General features: G+C 37.2%; 1 protein-coding gene across 1 annotated transcript in view; it reads right to left on the bottom strand.

The window, feature by feature from the left end:
- PARD3B (par-3 family cell polarity regulator beta) overlaps window positions 1-19,529 on the bottom strand; it is a 1,021,377-nt gene that overhangs the window by 476,473 nt on the left and 525,375 nt on the right. The window contains exons 6-7 of the mRNA XM_024738381.1: window positions 6,461-6,547; window positions 625-750 (exon numbers count right to left, since the gene is read on the bottom strand). Coding sequence (XP_024594149.1) covers window positions 625-750; window positions 6,461-6,547 — 213 coding nt within the window. The remainder of the gene's footprint in view (window positions 1-624; window positions 751-6,460; window positions 6,548-19,529) is intronic.

Raw genomic sequence — 19,529 nt, 5'->3', positions numbered from 1 at the left:
CTCATTGCTGTGGCCTCTCCTGTCGCAGAGCACAGGCTCCGGATGCGCAGGCTCAGTGGCCATGGCTCACGGGCCCAGCTGCTCCGTGGCAGGTGGGATCTTCCCGGACCGGGGCACGAACCCGTGTCCCCTGCATCGGCAGGCGGACTCTCAACCACTGCACCACCAGGGAAGCCCTATTTTAACTTTTTTTTTTTCCCATTTGTTTCCATTATTCAGTGAGTCTTCACAGTCATCTCTCACAGATATTTAGTTTAAGGAAGACTACTGACACCAAGTAAGTTAATTAATAAGCCGAACTAATAGTCTGTGAAGAGTTCTTAAATACCAGTCTAACTGACCTGTATCCCAAGAAGAACAAACCCATCTATCGATGCCCCAGAAAGACAGCCAGGCAGAAGGTTTGCTCTGTTCTGCAGTTTGTCCTTCTCAGGGCTGTCAGGGACATTTGCAGCCCACCTCTGAGTACGCTAAAACACAGGACATATTTGAAAATAGATCTTCTGGGGTCAAAGGGAACTTATCAGAAGTTCTACCTACATTTTTGACCATAATGAGCTCAATAATGATCATAAGCATTCTAGGAATCAATAAAGTAAATAAAACAATGAAAAACATGCTTACTGAGCAAAGGTTTTATCTACGAGGTCCACGCTGTTGATTTTTACAATACATTCGTTTTCGTGAAACAGTCCTTCCCGCTTGGACCTGCTGTTTTCCTCAATTCCACGGATGAAGAGCCCTAAAATCCTAAAGGCAACATTTCGGTTGAAAGAGAATGACTGAATAACCTACAAGTTGTTTCTCCATTTGTAACTGTTCAGAAATAAACATTGGTTTCTATTTATGAAAGGAAGTATGCTTTATATTCAGGCAACTGTTATTTAAATCCTTAGTAAACAAACAAACAAAAAAACACACTCGCACACATGACTCACTAAGGAGAAGAAGCCCTTCAAGACACATATACGTAAACACCAGCCCAGAGCACAATGACCTACAATCCCATTTCTCATGCTTGTAGGTAACTTAGAAAAGGCTAGTGTTGCTCAGTAGCGTTCAGGACACAGAGGACTCGTGGTTTCGAGAGGGCTTCACAGAAGGGCTGACTGTAATAAGTAAGTTTGAGTTGGTGCCCAGGGGGCAGCTCGATGTTTGATAATGGGAGAGGATTAGGTATTCACAGTAGTTTTTTTGCAGTCTTCCCGCCTCTTCCAATAATATGCATATGAAGAAGTAAATGTTTAGCAGAGATCATATTACTGAGCTTAGAAGGAAGTTCGGTCCCATTTGTTAGTGCCACTGAATCAAGTGTGTGTTGAGTGTTCTCTATGCACTTCGGATGGAAGAATATGAGACAGGGCTGTAGGACCAGGACAATGGCTCAGCACAGGCTTGGAGTACAGGAGAAATGAAAAAACTGGAGCTATAAGCCTAGAGTCTTCATAGAAGGATTTGGGAAGAAAGTGGGATGTAAACTGGATCAGAAGAATGAGTGGGATTTGGATAGGAGGAGAGAGAGAATACACACAGAGGCAGGAATGAACAGGTGTGTGTAAGCGGAGCAGGGTGGAAGCTCACACTGGACGTGGAGGCCAGTGCCACGTGAAGGGGCCTTGAACACCAGCTGATGGACATATGTGATGAGGCTGGAGTAATACTCATGCCACTCACTGCTTCTGAGCGAGACGGTGACCAGATGAAATCAGGGCTTTGGGAAGAGTTGTCTGAAACTTCAGCCAGGAAGAGTCTGGATTCAGAGAGGATCCCCTGAACCTCCTGGTGCTTTGGGGCTGTGGCTTAGAGTCAAGAGGGGATGGGGTTGGAGAAAAAGAAAAGGAGAAAGAAAGCTACAGCAACGAAAAGAATTTAACTGTGTGTGTATGCACTTGCACGCACCTATTACATATTGGTAGTATTTGAACTGCAAACTAAAAGAAATCAAACTTGTGTATACGTTAGCCATTTCTCATGCGAGGGATTTCCCTGTTCCTTGCGGCATGTCAGGGTCCCAGGTGTCTCAGGATAAAACAGACAGATACATCCTCCAAGAGGAGTCTGCTAGATGTGGAGAAACCACCACCTCCTCTTCCCTCATCCTCTTGTTTTCCTACTTTGTCACCCTCTTTCATATAGGGGCCTTAGGTGCTATTACGTAGTCCCTTTGCATTAAGTCTCAAGTCTAAATAAAACATGAGCACATTTTATGCACGCGTAATAGCGTCCGCCATTAAAAAGGGGAGTCTCTAATGAAAGTGGAGGAGAAAACCATCTTCCTGTTTGGAGCTGCCACAGAGTGGGACCTCGGCCTCCAGGGCCTCAGTTCATCTGATGAGCTCACGTCATCTCAAGACAGCCGGAGGAGAGGCACATGCAGGGCTATTTAGATCTCTAAATAAGTTAAATGAACACAGTACGCTGACGCAGGAGAGAGCAGAGCAAACAGTTTTGTCACCTACTGTGGGGAAAGCTCAGAGTCACAGGCCAAGTGTGCAGTGATGCTTCATTTCCTAGTTCTAGTAGGTGAGTAAATTAATCATCTTCTGGGTGGAAGAGAATAAGGGCCAAAGCTACTATTTGATAAAGGATCTGAGATTTAAATTAATATATTTAAAGTACTAATCCCACCTTAATCTCATAACATAATATTAAAAATTGAACTATTTGACATGTCACAAAAAAAAAAAAAAAAAAAAAAAAAAAAAAAAAAAAAAAATTTTTTCCCAAAACTGTTAGTTTTTAAATCCCTAAATTAATTAATTTTTTCACAGCACTTACTATAGACCCTTTTGCTAAGTCACAGGTTGCTGCTCAGATAGCATATTTTGTAAGCAAACCACCAAATCCCAATTCATCAACTGTTCATTCTAATTTATGGATAAGGTCTTGGGCTTGGTGGAAGCATGAAATAAAAAAAAAAAAAAAAAAAAAAGGAAAGAAATAGAATAAAATACTGTTTCTCTCCTAAACTGAACAACTCTCTAATAGTTCACAGTTTGGATTTTTGTTATGCTGGATTCACGATAACACGACCCATTAGGAGGCTCACATGTGGTTATAAACTAGTTTATGTAAGCGATATTTTTTTAACAAGCATTCAAGTCTTCCTTTAATTTAATTCAGTACATCATCAGTCATGTAATGTTACTCCCTAGGATTTAATTTCACATTTTGGGAGATGAATTAATTCTTTCAGGCCACTGGGTTGCAATTTAGCTGGCATATTACAGCTGGAGTATGCTATGTGAACCTCACTCAACTAAATAACCTAACTTTCCATGAAAAATTTATTGACAGAATAAGCCCAACTGTGAAACCCATGTGTCAGAGGTAATTTTGGTAAAATGTAAAACTAACCGATTTTATTAGTTTGTTCCCTGGCAACAAACCACTCCTGCCTTCTTTATTCTATGGAAGGGATGGATTCCTTCCAGTTTGATTTCATCCAGACCAGTATAAGAAGGCTCAGAAAAGAGTCCCTCTTTATTCTCTTTGCCCCAAATGGGTGAGCTGTGGATAGCTATCTCGTTTGGGACCAAGGCTCTCAGGATTTAAAAATTAATGCCGTCGATGAGTTATAGGCTGAGGTGAACCAGTTAATTTGCATTAAGAAGCAGTGATAAAGGAGGCCGAAACCCACAGCCCCGCAGAATATGAGGGGTAACAATTGCTTCTTGCCCTTCTAATGATCATTTAGGCACAAACCTATGTCCTGCTGGCCTCCTCCTTTCTTCCCACTGTATCACACTGCCTAGGCCGCTCACCCGCTTAGAATTTTTACCTAAACATCTCCTCTGCTCACATGATATATCACTCTTCACCCATCCCTCCTTTCCTTCTGCCTCATATTCAGCTGTCTTTACTATGAAACAGGTATATTATGCTATCTTTATTTACTGACAATTAGATTTTATGCTTTAATTCTAAAATAAAACTATATATTTTTTTTTGAAAAAAATGAATGAAATTAAGTTGCTTTTTACTTTCAGGGACTCTTGTTTTGTTTTCTTTCTTCTTGCATTTTTGTTTTTATTGTGTGAGCCAATGGTCCTCCGTACAAGCAACATTCTCCACCCCAATGAAACCACTGAGGCCTTATTTAGTACAGCAGCCAGTGTGTTGTACTCGGGGTGTTCTAACTTTGATTAGGGATCTTAATTCTACAACAGGTGTGGCCCTATTTTTGTAAAAGAAAAAAATTAAAAAGAAATTGAAGGCAGAGTGAATTACAGTAGTCTTAGTAAATAATTAAATGTAAATTCTAATTTAAAATAATGACACAAACCAATAAATGGAAGGAAATGAAGAACTAAGTCTACCACTATGACCTTAACTCCCCCCATCCCCCGTGCTCACACAGGGCAACCATATGGCATAATGAAGTCAGACACTTGTCTGACACACTCTGTATGCAGTTGCTTCTAGACACATGGGTTGAGTTAAGTGTGCTATTTCAGCCTGTACTCATTACTTCTTAACTTTTATTGGCTCATGTCTCCTCTTACATATTATTTTTTATGTTTTTTAATTAAATTTCCTTCCTATAATACCAGTGGATAGCAAAAAATACACACACACACACACACACACACACACACACAGAAAACTATTTCACCAATTTACTGAACAGTTGACCATGAACTTATAAAAGTTCATTTCTAAACAAAGTTTTTCTATTTTAGCCAAAATAGTATTAATCCTAATAATTTACACATTTGTATGTTGTGTGTTTCACAAGGAGCATTTACATTTTTAATGTGGTTTAATCCCCACAACCTTGATGTGAAGTAGGTATTCACAAGAGGCAAATTTAGGGGACTCACTCAAGGTTATACAAAAGAGAACAGTGAGATTCAAGTCCAATTGTTCCAAATCCGAGTCCAATACTTCTTCCTATTTTATAAAGCTTATGCTAGAAATCAGAACTAGGAAGGATCAGGGGGTAAATCAATGCATTCTAGTGTGTTTTCCTCATCTGAAGTGAGAGAAGGTGATTTTTGGTCTATAGCATCAACTTGTTTTCTGAACAACTGAAAATGATGTAGGGTGACTGTCATGTTTTATATTTCTTCATGTTTTGAAAATTGGGATGATCTTGTGGTCTGTTCCAGCTTCATTAAGCTAAAGGGCCTAGTAATTTAGCCACACTGGTATTTCACAAAGCTCTACCAGTACACTTCTGACAAAAGCCATTAGAATTCCTCGTGACAACTGGGTAAATACTCTCCCTGTCTATCAAAAACAACCTCAGCTTGTCCTGTGCCATAACCCATAACATTTATAAACATGCTTATTAACACATACAGGAAATGAGACAATAAGAGCCACTAGCTTTTCAGTTCATTTCTTTTTAGGGGACATTCATTCCAGCAAGAGCTTGGCATCAGATGTTATTTGCTAAAGAAGGTGATGACTTAGCAATTACAGGTAGCAGATGTCTACCTACTGAAAATGATGCCAACCAAAATATCATGACTAAATCTGTTCTTCCTGCTGTATGGCAGACCAAATTGAATAAATATTCAGAACCAGTAAATAAATACTATATAAGCTTTGGGGAAAGTTTTGTTATAGAAAGAGCAAAGAGTGAGGTCAAGTCAAGATATCTGGATTTTGTATGACCTTGAGAAAAATCAACCGACTTTAAGTTTCTGACAGCCTTTGTCAGTGTCAATCTAGTGCAAAAGGTAGTCATCCTATTGAAAAGTATTATAATAACATAATATCTAATACTAGTTTTGTAAGGTTGTTATAATAGTACTAATATTAACTCTCAGGCACACACTTTAATTCCCATCAGTAAAACAAGTTTTACAGCCAGTTAAGTAGACACAAATTTCAAGAGATGGTGATGCAATCTAAATTACCATTTACCAGCGTGGATTTAGAAATATAATGTCTTTAAAATTTCAAAAGGATGCGATAAATTATTTTTAATTGGTTATATTTTATTTTAGAACAAAATAAATAGAATAATGGCATTTTGCTACTATATGTAAAATCAAAACATATTTAGCTTCTGACATAACTACTTATAATATTAGAATATTTATTATCCTAAGTTCTGTAAACCTGAGGCATATCAAGAAATATCCATTTGGAATTATTATATTTCATTTAAGTGTATTTTTGAACATTAAAACATTCAGTTGCTATATTTCTCTAACAATATGTTAAAGCATTTCCACTATTTCTGTCTATGTGTCACTGATAAGAATACTTTAATAAAGTACTTCTTAATTAATTGTAAATGCAGAAGCCATGATTTCTTTTCCATCGTATCCTAGAAGTGATGTTATTTTGTTTCTAACACATAAGTGGCCAACAGGAGTATATCTTGAGGTGTCTATCTAAATAACAGAGACATACACTTAATCCTCCTCTAAAAAATGTTTGGGAAAATGAGCTCAGGTCAAGTTTTTCATTAGTATGAGCTTCTGATATAAGGAAAACATCTTACCTTCCACTCAGAGATGAAAAGAAAGGTACTACATGTATTCCCAAGGGGCCTCCTTCCCCAGAAATCTCCACTGTTCTTGTCATATTACTGGGACAGAAAAAATAAATAAATAAATAAGAGCACAAATGAGTCCCTGCCAAAAAAACAAAAACAATCAGATGTGGCATATTAAAAAGAAAAACAAAACAAACTTAGGATTATAGCAACTACTGTAAATTCAACAGCAGAGATGAAATCAAAGGAGTACATGATTTGCTGGTATGTTCAGAAGACCCAGGAAATAAAATGTTTAAAAGACTATCTGATTTCTTATTTTTTTCCTAGAAGAGGAAAAAATGGAAATGACTACATACAAAAATAACTTCCTACTTAACTTAATCTGCATAAATCAACATATTTAAAAAGGATGTACACAAAAATGAAATTTCTCCCCATTGAGACACACTTGAAAATTACTGAATAGATGATAAAATACATTGAATTAAGCATATCTATGCTTAAAACATAAAGGAGGATTTTTCCTCCAGAACAGAGGAAAAATGAAATAAAACACATTTTTATTAGAAAAAGCACATAATTACATTTTAAACAACTGTGAAGCCAAAGTTGGTAATACATATGGGCATGTTCAAAGCATTATAAATCAAAACTAAAACTTGCCTTTCAATAAGGCATCAGTTGTATTCAATGGAACAATTCCAAATTGTCACCTCTCAGTTTTTTTTTTTTAGACGTAGGAAAAGAAGTTGAAAAACCTGGAGAAAATGTATTACAGAAAGAAATGGAAAGCCTGACCTGTCTAACCTACTCCAGATTAAGGAAAGGATGAGCTAGAAACATTAATGGATAGTGTGTATGACTGAAATATACAAGGCACTGAGAGCTTTAGAGTAATGGAAAGTGGAACTAACAAGTTTTTATAAAGATGAAAAATAATATCAATGAACAATTATTGGCTCCTTTAATCCCAGAGAGAGAAAATAAAATTGTCAGAGGAAAAATGATAAAGTTGAAGCAAACATCCCCATTATGGAAACTGTAGGCAGGTCTCATATTGTTTCCTATTTACATGAAAATGACCTGAAACTAGATGTCAAATTAAGAGCTACAGCTGCTACAAATACATTTCTGCTCCAAACTGAAAATGGGAAAATTTTGGCTCCTTGCTGGAAAGTTGAGAACAGCATTAAGAAAGCAAAATGCTTAATGAATTCACTCTGCATGAAGTACTCCCTAAATTATCAGCAATCTAAAATAAATATATTAAATATATTCTCATCAGTGGATTAGGCTTATTTTTAATGTGTTTTCATTGCAAACCTATTATCATTAAGAACTGCAAAAAAGAGCATGTTAGTTTCCAACATTTATGGAAAGGGATGGAATTTCAAAACTGATAGTAAATTTCAAATGAGTTTTGCTCAGATACTGCTGATATATTTAAACTTTGTTCAGTCAAGCAGGTTATATCAGAAGCCTGGAATAAAAGTTAGAAATAAAATAAATCTTAGAGTGCTAAGATCAAAGGATAAAGTAGATTCTTCTCTATACTTTCTGTGTAAGCATAGGCACTATGAAATCCTAAATATAGGTATGCATTTTAAGTCCTGAATATAAAATATTTGGTGGGAAGAGAAAGTTGTGTAGCTTTCAATGGACCGCAAAGAAATAACTTTTACATAACAGATTTATAGTGCATTCGTAGGTATTTGAGGAAGACTAAACCCAAAGCATACACATTCTAGGGTTATGATATTATTGTAAAGACTTCTAAAAACAGAGATGAAAATTTTGTTTAACCACTGAAACTTTATTATCTCTACCTTTATAACATAATTTTATAGTTTTACACTTAGAGCATAACACAAATCTTTCCTAATAAATGTATTAAATCTCCACATGCTGAGAGCGTTCATATGTATTATACAGATGCTTTTGGACTATAAAGTGTTTAGTCTAGACAACAAGATTTCAGCTTAAAAAATTTTAGAATGGCTTTATGGATTCTTTTTTCTAGTTTGCAAGTATTTCTTTATCCCACTCAAAATCTCTCCTATAAAACATAATAAATTCTATGTATCATACTGACACCTACTCTTTAGTAATCGTCAAACTTGTATTTTTACATTTACTTAAAAGTAAATCACAAAATTTCTTAAAGTAATCAATCTTATTTCAAAACACTAAAACTTTGTTGGAGGATGCAGTATTAAGGTTTATTTCAACTTTATAAGATTCCCTTTTTCAGTATTTCAGAATACACTTTTATGCTATCTTTATATGATAGTCACTATTTTTTGGCCAGAATGATATTTGACAAATGTTAAATTACTATCACAAAAATATCTATCCCAGAAAAAGCAGCATAAAAGACTTTCAATTTTGTTGACTGTTAAATGCAGATACTTAGAGAATTAGATCTATTAGATCTATAGACAAGCATTACAAGTTTTACACTGACTATGTTTTACCATGCTCTTTATAAATTGTTATCCATTATTTGTTTCAAGATGGAAAGAAAAGCATTTGAAAAAGGAAACTCACAGACCAGTCCATCTTTTTAAATTTATTTTAAAAGGGGAAAACACTACTCAGTGTTTTACATACTTGATGGAGTTCTGTGGAAATCCCTGTATATATACCTGCATGGAAGATAAACACAGCAAGGAGGGCTAGACACAATTACTTGAAAACACATCTCATAAAATGAGATTTCACTAAGGTGTGAAAATATGCTATTAATGTTATTTGTTTAGGCAAACAGCACGGTAGAGTTCAAGGACCGGTGAGCAGGGTATGCACATTTATGTTTTGGAGGCAGACTGAGAATGGAAAATGTAGAGAATGAGGTGAGAAGGCTATTCTAGAAGTGGAAAGAAAAAGGGATTGGCAGCTACTTGTGAAAAACAGATAAAAAATGAATTGCGGGGCAAAGGAAAAGTATTTCACTTACAAAAAGAAAAGTCGGAAGATTTCACTAAGCTCAAAATAACTAATTCAACTTTCTAAGACGTACTAAAACAAAAGCAGATAGTCACCAAGCATTAGGTCCAATAGTATTAAGCAAGCTACATGTTCAAAGCTCCGACTGACAAAATTGATTCAAATAATCACTAGAACCAGCTGCTACCTACCTAAGACTTTAATACAAAACTATGGGTGAAAGTACAGAATCAGTGGTTTAAAATGAGCCTGCTGTGAACGGCTATCGCAAGAACTAGATGGAAAGTGCTTCATTTGGTTCCTTCCAGCAGAAAGACATGAAGCTTGAGGGAGAGAAGGGGCTGCAGACGGATGGTTGTAGGTCTGATTTCTCCACACAAGGCAAATGCACAGCATCTTTAAGATCAGTCAACCCAGTGATTGGCCACTAGTTTAGGGTACAGAAGAGACAGGTCTGAGGGCAGGGAAGAGGAGATACTTTGTTTCAGGAGGAAATAATGATTAACTTATGAAATTAGAGACAAGTGTATCCTAGTGGTGGCTCTGAGTCAGGTGCCTAAGTAAATCATTTAAACTAAGACCACAAGTAAGTTTCCTCATTTGGACAATGAGGGAATTAAGATAAATTCCTAATAGAATTTCTGGTTTTAAAGAAAAAAATAGAGAGTATTATATAAATACATCAAACACACAGTCTCTGGCATACACAAAGGACTCAATACCAGCTATTAGTAGTATTATTAGAACTTTCTGAAGGAACAAAGAAGCTTATGGGTTAAAAGGCAATAACCTATTTCAAACTTTCCAAATTTTCCTCAACTTGATTTCCTCAGTAAGAGTTTTTTTTTTTTTTCTTAATCCGTAAATACTGTAGGATTTTCTTCATAAATAGACTGCTGACAGAGAACACAGTGGGTAATAATGAGTGGAGAGAAGTTACTGGCGGGTGTTCTTTGGGGACTGATGTCCAAGACTGTCATATACAGCAATGTGAGAGATGGACCACAGAGAGAGACCTCCAAGAAAAGCTTGCCGATGACACCAAAGGCTACTTGACAGTGAAATGTCTTGGGTTTTTTCCCCCAGTTTTATTGAGATATAATTAACAGCACTGTATACGTTTAAGGTACACAACATAATGATTTGACTTACATAAATAATGAAATGATTATCTCAGTAAGTTTACTGAACATCCATCATCTCATATAAATACAAAATTAAAGAAATAGAAAAAAATTTTTTTCTTGTGATGAGAACGCTTAGCATTTACTCTTTTAACAACTTATGAAATGTCTTGTTGATATGATTGTACTGAGTAAAAATCTAACAAAGAATTTGTTGTCAAAGGTGGTGGGATTCACTTAATGCAATTAATCGAGTAGTTCCAATGAAGAAGCTCTGCAAGGAAAAAACAAAGTCTAATGCTTGAGGAGTTCATAATCAGCAGGCAGATTAGGACAGGTGACAAAAAATAATACAAAGTAATAGTAGTAGTACTTGCAGTATATTCTCAATGAATGTACGCTGTCTGGGGGGAGGCAGCATGTTAACCATCTTCTGGGTTGGTTAACATGCTGCTTCTATATAACATGTACTCACATCAAATGTACAAAGTAAACATATCACTTCCATTACAGATAAGTAAACTGCTGCTTAGAGAGGTTAAATCATCTGTCCAACATCACACCATTTATAGAAGGTAAATTCAGGACACAAATTGGAATTTACTGCTTCTCAGAGCAGTAGTTTTCAACCATTTTGACATGTAAGTTTCAAAGCAGAGGTGCTTTCTGATGAGGTTCAGAGAAAAGGGAACAGGATCAGGAAGGAAAGCTGAAATCAGGAAAATCTTCTCAAAGGAAGTAGAATTTTAGATGGAACTGAGAAGGGTAAATGAATCTTCAACCAGAAAAGCTGGTGAGGGTGTGGAGAGACCATGCACAGGAGAGAAAACAGTTTGCACTGAGACACTGAATCAGGATGGTTTGTGGACACATGGATTGGCTGTGATACTAAAGAGAGAAGGAGGAGAGGGGAGGAGGGGGGAGGAAGGGAGGAGAACAGAGGGTAAGATAATGAGGAGATAAGGCTGACCCATCAGCTTGAGATCAAACCTCAGTATGATATGTCAAATTCCACAATGAAAAAAAGCACGCTTAATTTTTTAGAAGATGGAATCACTATAGGTTTTGGAAATGAGAGCACTAAGATCAATGCAGTGGTTTAGAAATATTTTACCTGGCAGAGATGTGGGATCAACTGGAAAAGGGAAAGACAAGGGAGAAACTGTTACTTGAGGTAGGAATTAGTAAATTACTGCAACAATGTAGCTGAGAGGTATTACGGATTGAGCAATGATTATAGGAATAAAGCATGAAAACATGGAGAAAGATTCAAGGTATTATGAAATGGACTCTGTCAATAATTTGCAAAATGAGAGGCCAAGGAGAAGATAGGATAAAATGTGATGACAGTTCTCATCCTGGGAAAAGAGGCATATCTGGAATAACGTGAGGTCAGGAATGAGCCAGAAATTAGGAATGAAGGGAAGGTCTTTTGAATACACTGCTTGCTAATTAAAGAGAAGCTTAAAGTGCAATACTTTTTTTTAACATCTTTACTGGAGTATAATAGCTTTACAATGTTGTGTTAGGTTCTGTGGTATACTAAAGTGAATCAGCTATATGTATATATATATATATATCCCCATATCCCCTCCCTCTTGAGTCTTCCTCCCACCCTCCCTGTCCCACCCCTCTAGGTGGTCACAAAGCACCGAGCTGATCTTCCTCTTCTGTGTGGCTGCTTCCCACTAGCTATCTATTTTACATTTGGTAGTGTATATATGTCCATGACTCTCTCACTTCGTCCCAGCTTACCCTTCTCCCTCCCTGTGTCCTCAACTCCATTCTCTACGTCTGGGTCCTGCCCCTAGGTTCATGAGAATCTTTTTTTTTTTTTTTTTTGATTCCATATATGTGTTAGCACACAGTATTTATTTTCTCTTTCTGACTTACTTCACTCTGTACGACAGACTCTAGGTCCATCCACCTCATTACAAATAAGTCAGTTTTGTTTATTTTTATGGCTGAGTAATATTCCATTGTATATATGTGCCACATCTTCTTTATCCATTCATCTGTTGATGGACACTTAGGTGGCTTCCATGTCCTGGCTATTGTAAATAGAGCTGCAATGAACATTGTGGTACATGACCCTTCTTGAATTAAGGTTTTCTTAGGGTATATGTCCAGTAGTGGGATTTCTGGGTCATATGGTAGTTCTATTTTTAGTTTTCTAAGGAACCTCCATACCGTTCCCCATAGTGGCTGTATCAATTGACATTCCCACCAACAGTGCAAGAGAGTTCCCTTTTCTCCACACCCTCTCCAGCATTTATTGTTTGTAGATGTTTTGATGATGGTCACTCTGACCGGTGTGAGATGATATTTCATTGTAGTTTTGATTTGAATTCCTCTAATGATTGGCAATGTTGAGCATCCTTTCATGTGTTTCTTGGCAATTTGTATATCTTCTTTGGAGAAATGTCTATTTAGGTCTTCTGCCCATTTTAGAATTCGGTTGTTCGTTTTTTTGATATTGAGCTGCATGAGCTGCTTGTATATTTTAGAGATTAATCCTTTTTCCGTTTTTTCATTTGCAAATATTTTGTCCCCTTCTGAGGGTTGGCTTTTCGTCTTGTTCATGCTTTCCTTTGCTGTGCAAAAGCTTTTAAATTTCATTAGGTCCCATTTGTTTATTTTTGTTTTTATTTCCATTACCCTAGGAGGTAGGTCAAAAAGGATCTTGCTGTGATTTAGGCCATAGAGTGTTCTCTCTATGTTTTCCTCTAAGAGTTTTATAGTGTCTGGCCTTACATGTAGGTCTTTAATCCGTTTTTCATTACAAATAAGTCAGTTTTGTTTATTTTTATGGCTGAGTAATATTCCATTGTATATATGTGCCACATCTTCTTTATCCATTCATCTGTTGATGGACACTTAGGTGGCTTCCATGTCCTGGCTATTGTAAATAGAGCTGCAATGAACATTGTGGTACATGACCCTTCTTGAATTAAGGTTTTCTTAGGGTATATGTCCAGTAGTGGGATTTCTGGGTCATATGGTAGTTCTATTTTTAGTTTTCTAAGGAACCTCCATACCGTTCCCCATAGTGGCTGTATCAATTGACATTCCCACCAACAGTGCAAGAGAGTTCCCTTTTCTCCACACCCTCTCCAGCATTTATTGTTTGTAGATGTTTTGATGATGGTCACTCTGACCGGTGTGAGATGATATTTCATTGTAGTTTTGATTTGAATTCCTCTAATGATTGGCAATGTTGAGCATCCTTTCATGTGTTTCTTGGCAATTTGTATATCTTCTTTGGAGAAATGTCTATTTAGGTCTTCTGCCCATTTTAGAATTCGGTTGTTCGTTTTTTTGATATTGAGCTGCATGAGCTGCTTGTATATTTTAGAGATTAATCCTTTGTCAGTTGTTTCATTTGCAAATATTTTCTCCCATTCTGAGGGTTGGCTTTTCGTCTTGTTCATGCTTTCCTTTGCTGTGCAAAAGCTTTGAAGTTTCATTAGGTCCCATTTGTTTATTTTTGTTTTTATTTCCATTACCCTAGGAGGTAGGTCAAAAAGGATCTTGCTGTGATTTAGGCCATAGAGTGTTCTCTCTATGTTTTCCTCTAAGAGTTTTATAGTGTCTGGCCTTACATGTAGGTCTTTAATCCGTTTTGAGTTTACTTTTGTGTATGGTGTTAGGCAGTGTTCTAATTTCATTCTTTTACATGTAGCTGTCCAGTTTTCCCAGCACCACGTATTGAAGTGGCTGTCTTTTCTCCATCGTATATTTTTGCCTCCCATATCAAAGATAAGGTGATCATATGTGCGTGGATTTATCTCTGGGCTTTCTAACCTATTCCATTTATCTTTATTTCTGTTTTTGTGCCAGTACCATACTGTCTTGATTACTGTAGCTATGTAATTGCCTCAAGATTGCTTTGGCTATTTGGGGTCTTCCGTGTTTCCATAAAAATTGTGAAAATTTTTGTTCTAGTTCTGTGGAGAATGCCATAGGTAGTCTGATATGGATGCACTGAATCTGTAGATTGCTCTGGGTACTATAGTCATTTTCCCAATGCTGACTCTTCCAATCCAAGAACATGGTATATCTCTCCATCTGTTTGTATCATCTTTAATTTCTTTCATCCGTGTCTTACAGTCTTCTGCTTACAGGTCTTTTGTCTCCTTAGGTAGGTCATTCCTAGGTATTTTATTCTTTTTGTTGCAATGGTAAATGGGAGTGTTTCCTTAATTTCTCTTTCAGATTTTTCATCGTTAGCGTATAGGAATGAAAGAGTTTTCTGTGCATTAATTTTGTATCCTGCTACTTTACCAAATCCACTGACTAGCTCTAGTAGTTTTCTGGTAGCATCTTTAGGATTCTCTACGTATAGTACCATGTCATCTGCAAACAGTGACAGCTTTATTTCTTCTTTTCCAATTTGGATTCCTTTTATTTCTTTTTCTTCTATGATAGCTGTGGCTAAAACTTCCAAAACTATGTTCAATGATAGTGGTGAGAGTGGGCAACCTTGTCTTGTTCCTGATCTTAGAAGAAATGGTTTCAGTTTTTCACCATTGAGAACGACGTTGGCTGTGGGTTTGTCATATACGGCCTTTATTAAGTTGAGCTAGGTCCCCTCTATGCCCACTATCTGGAGTTTTTATCATAAATGTGTGTTGAACTTTGTGGAAATCTTTTTCTGCATCTATTGAGATGATCATATGGTTTTTCTCCTTCAATTTCCTAATATGGTATATCACATTGATTGATTTGCATATATTGAAGAATCCTTGCATTCCTGGGATAAACCCCGCTTGATCATGGTGTATGATCCTTTTAAAGGGCTTTTGGATTCTGTTTGCTAGTATTCTGTTGAGGATTTTTGCATCTATGTTCATCAGTGATATTGGCCTGTAGTTTTCTTCTTTTGTGACATCTTTGTCTGGTTTTGGAATCTGGGAGATTCCAGAAAACTTGCAGAATGAGTTTGGGAGTGTTCTTCCCTCTGCTACATCTTGGAAGAGTTTGAGAAGGATAGGTGTTAGATCTTCTCTAAATGTTTGATAGAGTTTGCCTGTGAAGCCATATGGTCCTGAGCTTTTGTTTGTTGGAAGATTTTTAACCACAGTTTCAATTTCAGTGCTTGTGATTTGTCTGTTCATATTTTCTATTTCTTCCTGGTCCAGTCTTGGAAGGTTGTGCTTTCCTAAGAATTTGTCCATTTCTTCCAGGTTGTCCATTTTATTGGCATAGAGTTGCTTGTAGTAATCTCTCATGATCTTTTGTATTTCTGCAGTGTCAGTTGTTACTTCTCCTTTTTCATTTCTAAATCTGTTGATTTGGGTCTTCTCCCTTTTTTCTTGATGAGTCTGGCTAATGGTTTATCGATTTTATTTTCTCAAAGAACCAGCTTTTAGTTTTATTGATCTTTGCTATTGTTTCCTTCATCATTTATTTCTGATCTGATCTTTATGATTTCTTTTCTTCTGCTAACTTTGGGGTTCTTTTTGTTCTTCTTTCTCTAATTGCTTTAGGTGTAAGGTTAGGTTGTTTATTTGAGATGTTTCTTGTTTCTTGAGATAGGATTGTATTGCTATAAACTTCCCTCTTGAAATGTTTTTGCTGTATCCCATAGATTTTGGGTCGTCGTGTTTTCACTGTCATTTGTTCCTAGGTATTTGCGGATTTCCTCTTTGATTTCTTCAGTGATCTCTTGGTTATTTAGTAGTGAATTGTTTAGCCTCCATGTGTTTGTGTTTTTTACAGTTTTTTCCCTGTAATTGATATCTAGTCTCACAGCACTGTGGTCAGAAAAGATACTTGATACCATTTCAATTTTCTAAAATTTACCAAGGCTTGATTTGTGACCCAAGATATGATCTATCCTGGAGAATACTTTATGAACACCTGAGAAGAAAGTGTATTCTTTTGGCTTTGGATGGAATGTCCTATAAATATCAGTTAAGTCCATCTTGTCTAATGTGTCATTTAAAGCTTGTGTTTCCCTATTAATTTTCATTTGGGATGATCTGTCCATTGGTGAAAGTGGGGTGTTAAAGTGCCCTATTATTATTGTGTTACTGTCGATTTCCCCTTGTATGGCTGTTAGCATTTGCCTTATGTATTGAGGTGCTCCTATGCTGGGTACATAAATATTTACAATGGTTATATATTCTTCTTGGATTGATCCCTTGATCATTATGCAGGGTCCTTCTTTGTCTCTTGTAATAGTCTTTAAAGTCTATTTTGTCTGATATGAGAATTGCTACTCCAGCTTTCTTTTGATTTCCATTTGCATGGAATATCCTTTTCCATCCCCTCACTTTCAGTCTGTATGTGTTCCTTGGTCTGAAGTGGGTCTCTTGTAGACAGCATATATACGGGTCTTGTTTTTGAATCCATTCAGCCAGTCTATGGTGTTTGTTTTGGTTGGAGCTTTTAATCCATTTACATTTAAGGTAATTGTAGACATGTATATTCCTATTACCATTTTCTTAATTGTTTTGGGTTTGTTATTGTAGGTCTTTTCCTTCTCTTGTGTTTCCTGCCTAAAGAAGTTCCTTTAGCATTTTCTGTAAATCTGGTTTGGCGGTGCAGAATTCTCTTAACTTTTGCTTGTCTGTAAAGGTTTTAATTTCTCTGTCAAATCTGAATGAGATCCTTGCTGGGTAGAGTAGTCCTGATTGTAGGTTTTTCCCTTTCATCATTCTAAATATGTCCTGCCACACCCTTCTGGCTTGCAGAGTTTCTGCTGAAAGATCAGCTGCTAACTTTATGGGGATTCCCTTGTGTGTTATTTGTTGTTTTTCCCATGCTGCTTTTAATATTTTTTCTTTGTATTTAATTTTTGATAGTTTGATTAATACGTGCCTTGGCGTGTTGCTCCTTGGATTTATCCTGTATGGAACTCTCTGAGCTTCCTGGACTTGACTATTTCCTTCCCTGTGTTAGGGTAGTTTTCAACTATAATGTCTTCAAATATTTTCTTAGACCCTTTCTTCTTCTGGGACCCCTATAATTCGAATGTTGGTGTGTTCAATGTTGTCCCAGAGGTGTCTGAGACTGTCCTCAATTCTTTTCATTCTTTTTTCTTTATTTCACTCTGCAGTAGTTATTTTCACTATTTTATCTTGCAGGTCACTTATCCTTCTTCTGCCTCAGTTTTTCTGCTATTGATTCCTTCTAGAGAATTTTAAATTTCATTTATTGTGTTGTTCATCATTGTTTGTTTGCTCTTTAGTTCTTCTAGCTCCTTGTTAAACATTTCTTGTATTTTCTCCATTCTATTTCCAAGATTTTGGATCATCTCTACTATCATTGCTGTGAATTCTTTTTCAGGTAGACTGCCTATTTCCTCTTCAATTGTTTGGTCTGGGGTGTTTTTACCTTGCTCCTTCATCTGCTGCATATTACTCTGTCTTCCATTTTGTTTCACTTACTGTGTTTGGGGTCTCCTTTTCACAGGCTGCAGGTTTATAGTTCCTGTTATTTTTGGTGTCTGCACCCACTGGGTGAGGTTGGTTCAGTTGCTTGTGTAGGCTTCCTGGTGGAGGGGACTGGTACCTGTGTTCTGGTGGGTGGGGCTGGATTTTTTGTGTTTTGGTGGGCAGAGCTGCGTCCGGTGGTGTGTTTTGAGGTGTCTGTGACCTTATTAGGATTTTAGGCAGCCTCTCTCTGCTAGTGGGTGGGGTTGTGTTCCTGTCTTGCTAGTTGTTTGGCATGGGGCGTCGAGCACTGGAGCTTGCTGGCTGTTGGGTGGAGCTGGGTATTGGCATTGAGACGGAGATCTCTGGGAGAGCTCTCGCCGATTGGTATTACATGGGGTCAGGAGGTCTCCGGTGGTCCAGTGTCCTGAACTCAGCTCTCCCACCTCAGAGGCTCAGGCCTAACATCAGGCCAGAGCACCAAGACCCTGTCAGCCGCACAGCAGTCCTCACAAGGAGCAGTGGGTCACCCTTGTGGATGAACGGGAGTGCACACCAAACGGTAATCTTATTTTTAAACAGGAAACATCCAATAGAACCCTCTTGCTTCACTGTCTTTTTAAGATCAAAGTACATTGAGCAGTACTTCGTAAGAGATACATGTAAGACTATTGTAAGACAGTCTTACAATATACTGTAAGACTATTATAAGATATATTGAAAGACTATTTGGAGAACTGCCTCTAAATATTATTTTTCTTTAAATATAAATGCTTGTGTTAATAATGGGTGAGCAGTTAATACTTATGTCTATGATTTATGATGCACTGTGTTTTATCCAGCATTTATCCAATGCTGTTATTATGTTCCAAGATCTGTGCTTGGTGTCAGGAATGCTTGGAGGATCCACAGTCTTGTTTGGGAGAATGACAAATAGTTACAATATAGTATGTGTGATAATGATAATTGCAATAGCAATTAATGTTTATCCAGCCTTTCGTTTACTATTGTGCTAGTGTAACTGCCTATTTTCCATAGGAAAAAAAGAATATTTTAAAGAGGTTTAATAAATAGTCCACAGTTACAAAGGTAGTGTTCAAACTCAGGACTTCAATAAATCCAAAAGTTTGGAACTAAAGAATGGTTTGATAAATGCTGTGGTTTAAAACATTTTATCCTGGGACTTCCCTGGTGACACAGTGGTTAAGAATCCGCCTGCCAGCGCAGGAGACACGGGTTCAAGTCCTGGTCCAGGAAGATACCACATGCTACGGAGCAACTAAGTCCGTGCGCCACAACTACTGAGCCTGTGCTCTAGAGCCCGCGAGCCACAACTACTGAGCCCGCATGCCACAACTACTGAAGCCTGCGTGCCTAGAGCCCATGCTCTGCAACAAGACAAGCCAGCACAATGAGAAGCCCACGCACCGCAACCGAGAGCAGCCCCTGCTCACCACAACTAGAGAAAGCCCGCGTGCAGCAACAAAGACCCAACGTAGCCAAAAAATTTGTAAAATAAATAAATTTATTTTAAAAAAGAAAAAAAAATTGATCCAGTAGTGATATGTGGGATCAATGAGAATAAGGATAGATTGACACTTAAGAGCAGAGTTAGTAGGTTAT

Source organism: Neophocaena asiaeorientalis, unplaced genomic scaffold, assembly GCF_003031525.2.
Source record: "Neophocaena asiaeorientalis asiaeorientalis breed wild unplaced genomic scaffold, Neophocaena_asiaeorientalis_V1.1 scaffold258, whole genome shotgun sequence".
In the NCBI taxonomy this organism is placed as follows: domain Eukaryota; kingdom Metazoa; phylum Chordata; class Mammalia; order Artiodactyla; family Phocoenidae; genus Neophocaena; species Neophocaena asiaeorientalis.
This window is presented reverse-complemented; position numbering and strand designations above follow the sequence as displayed.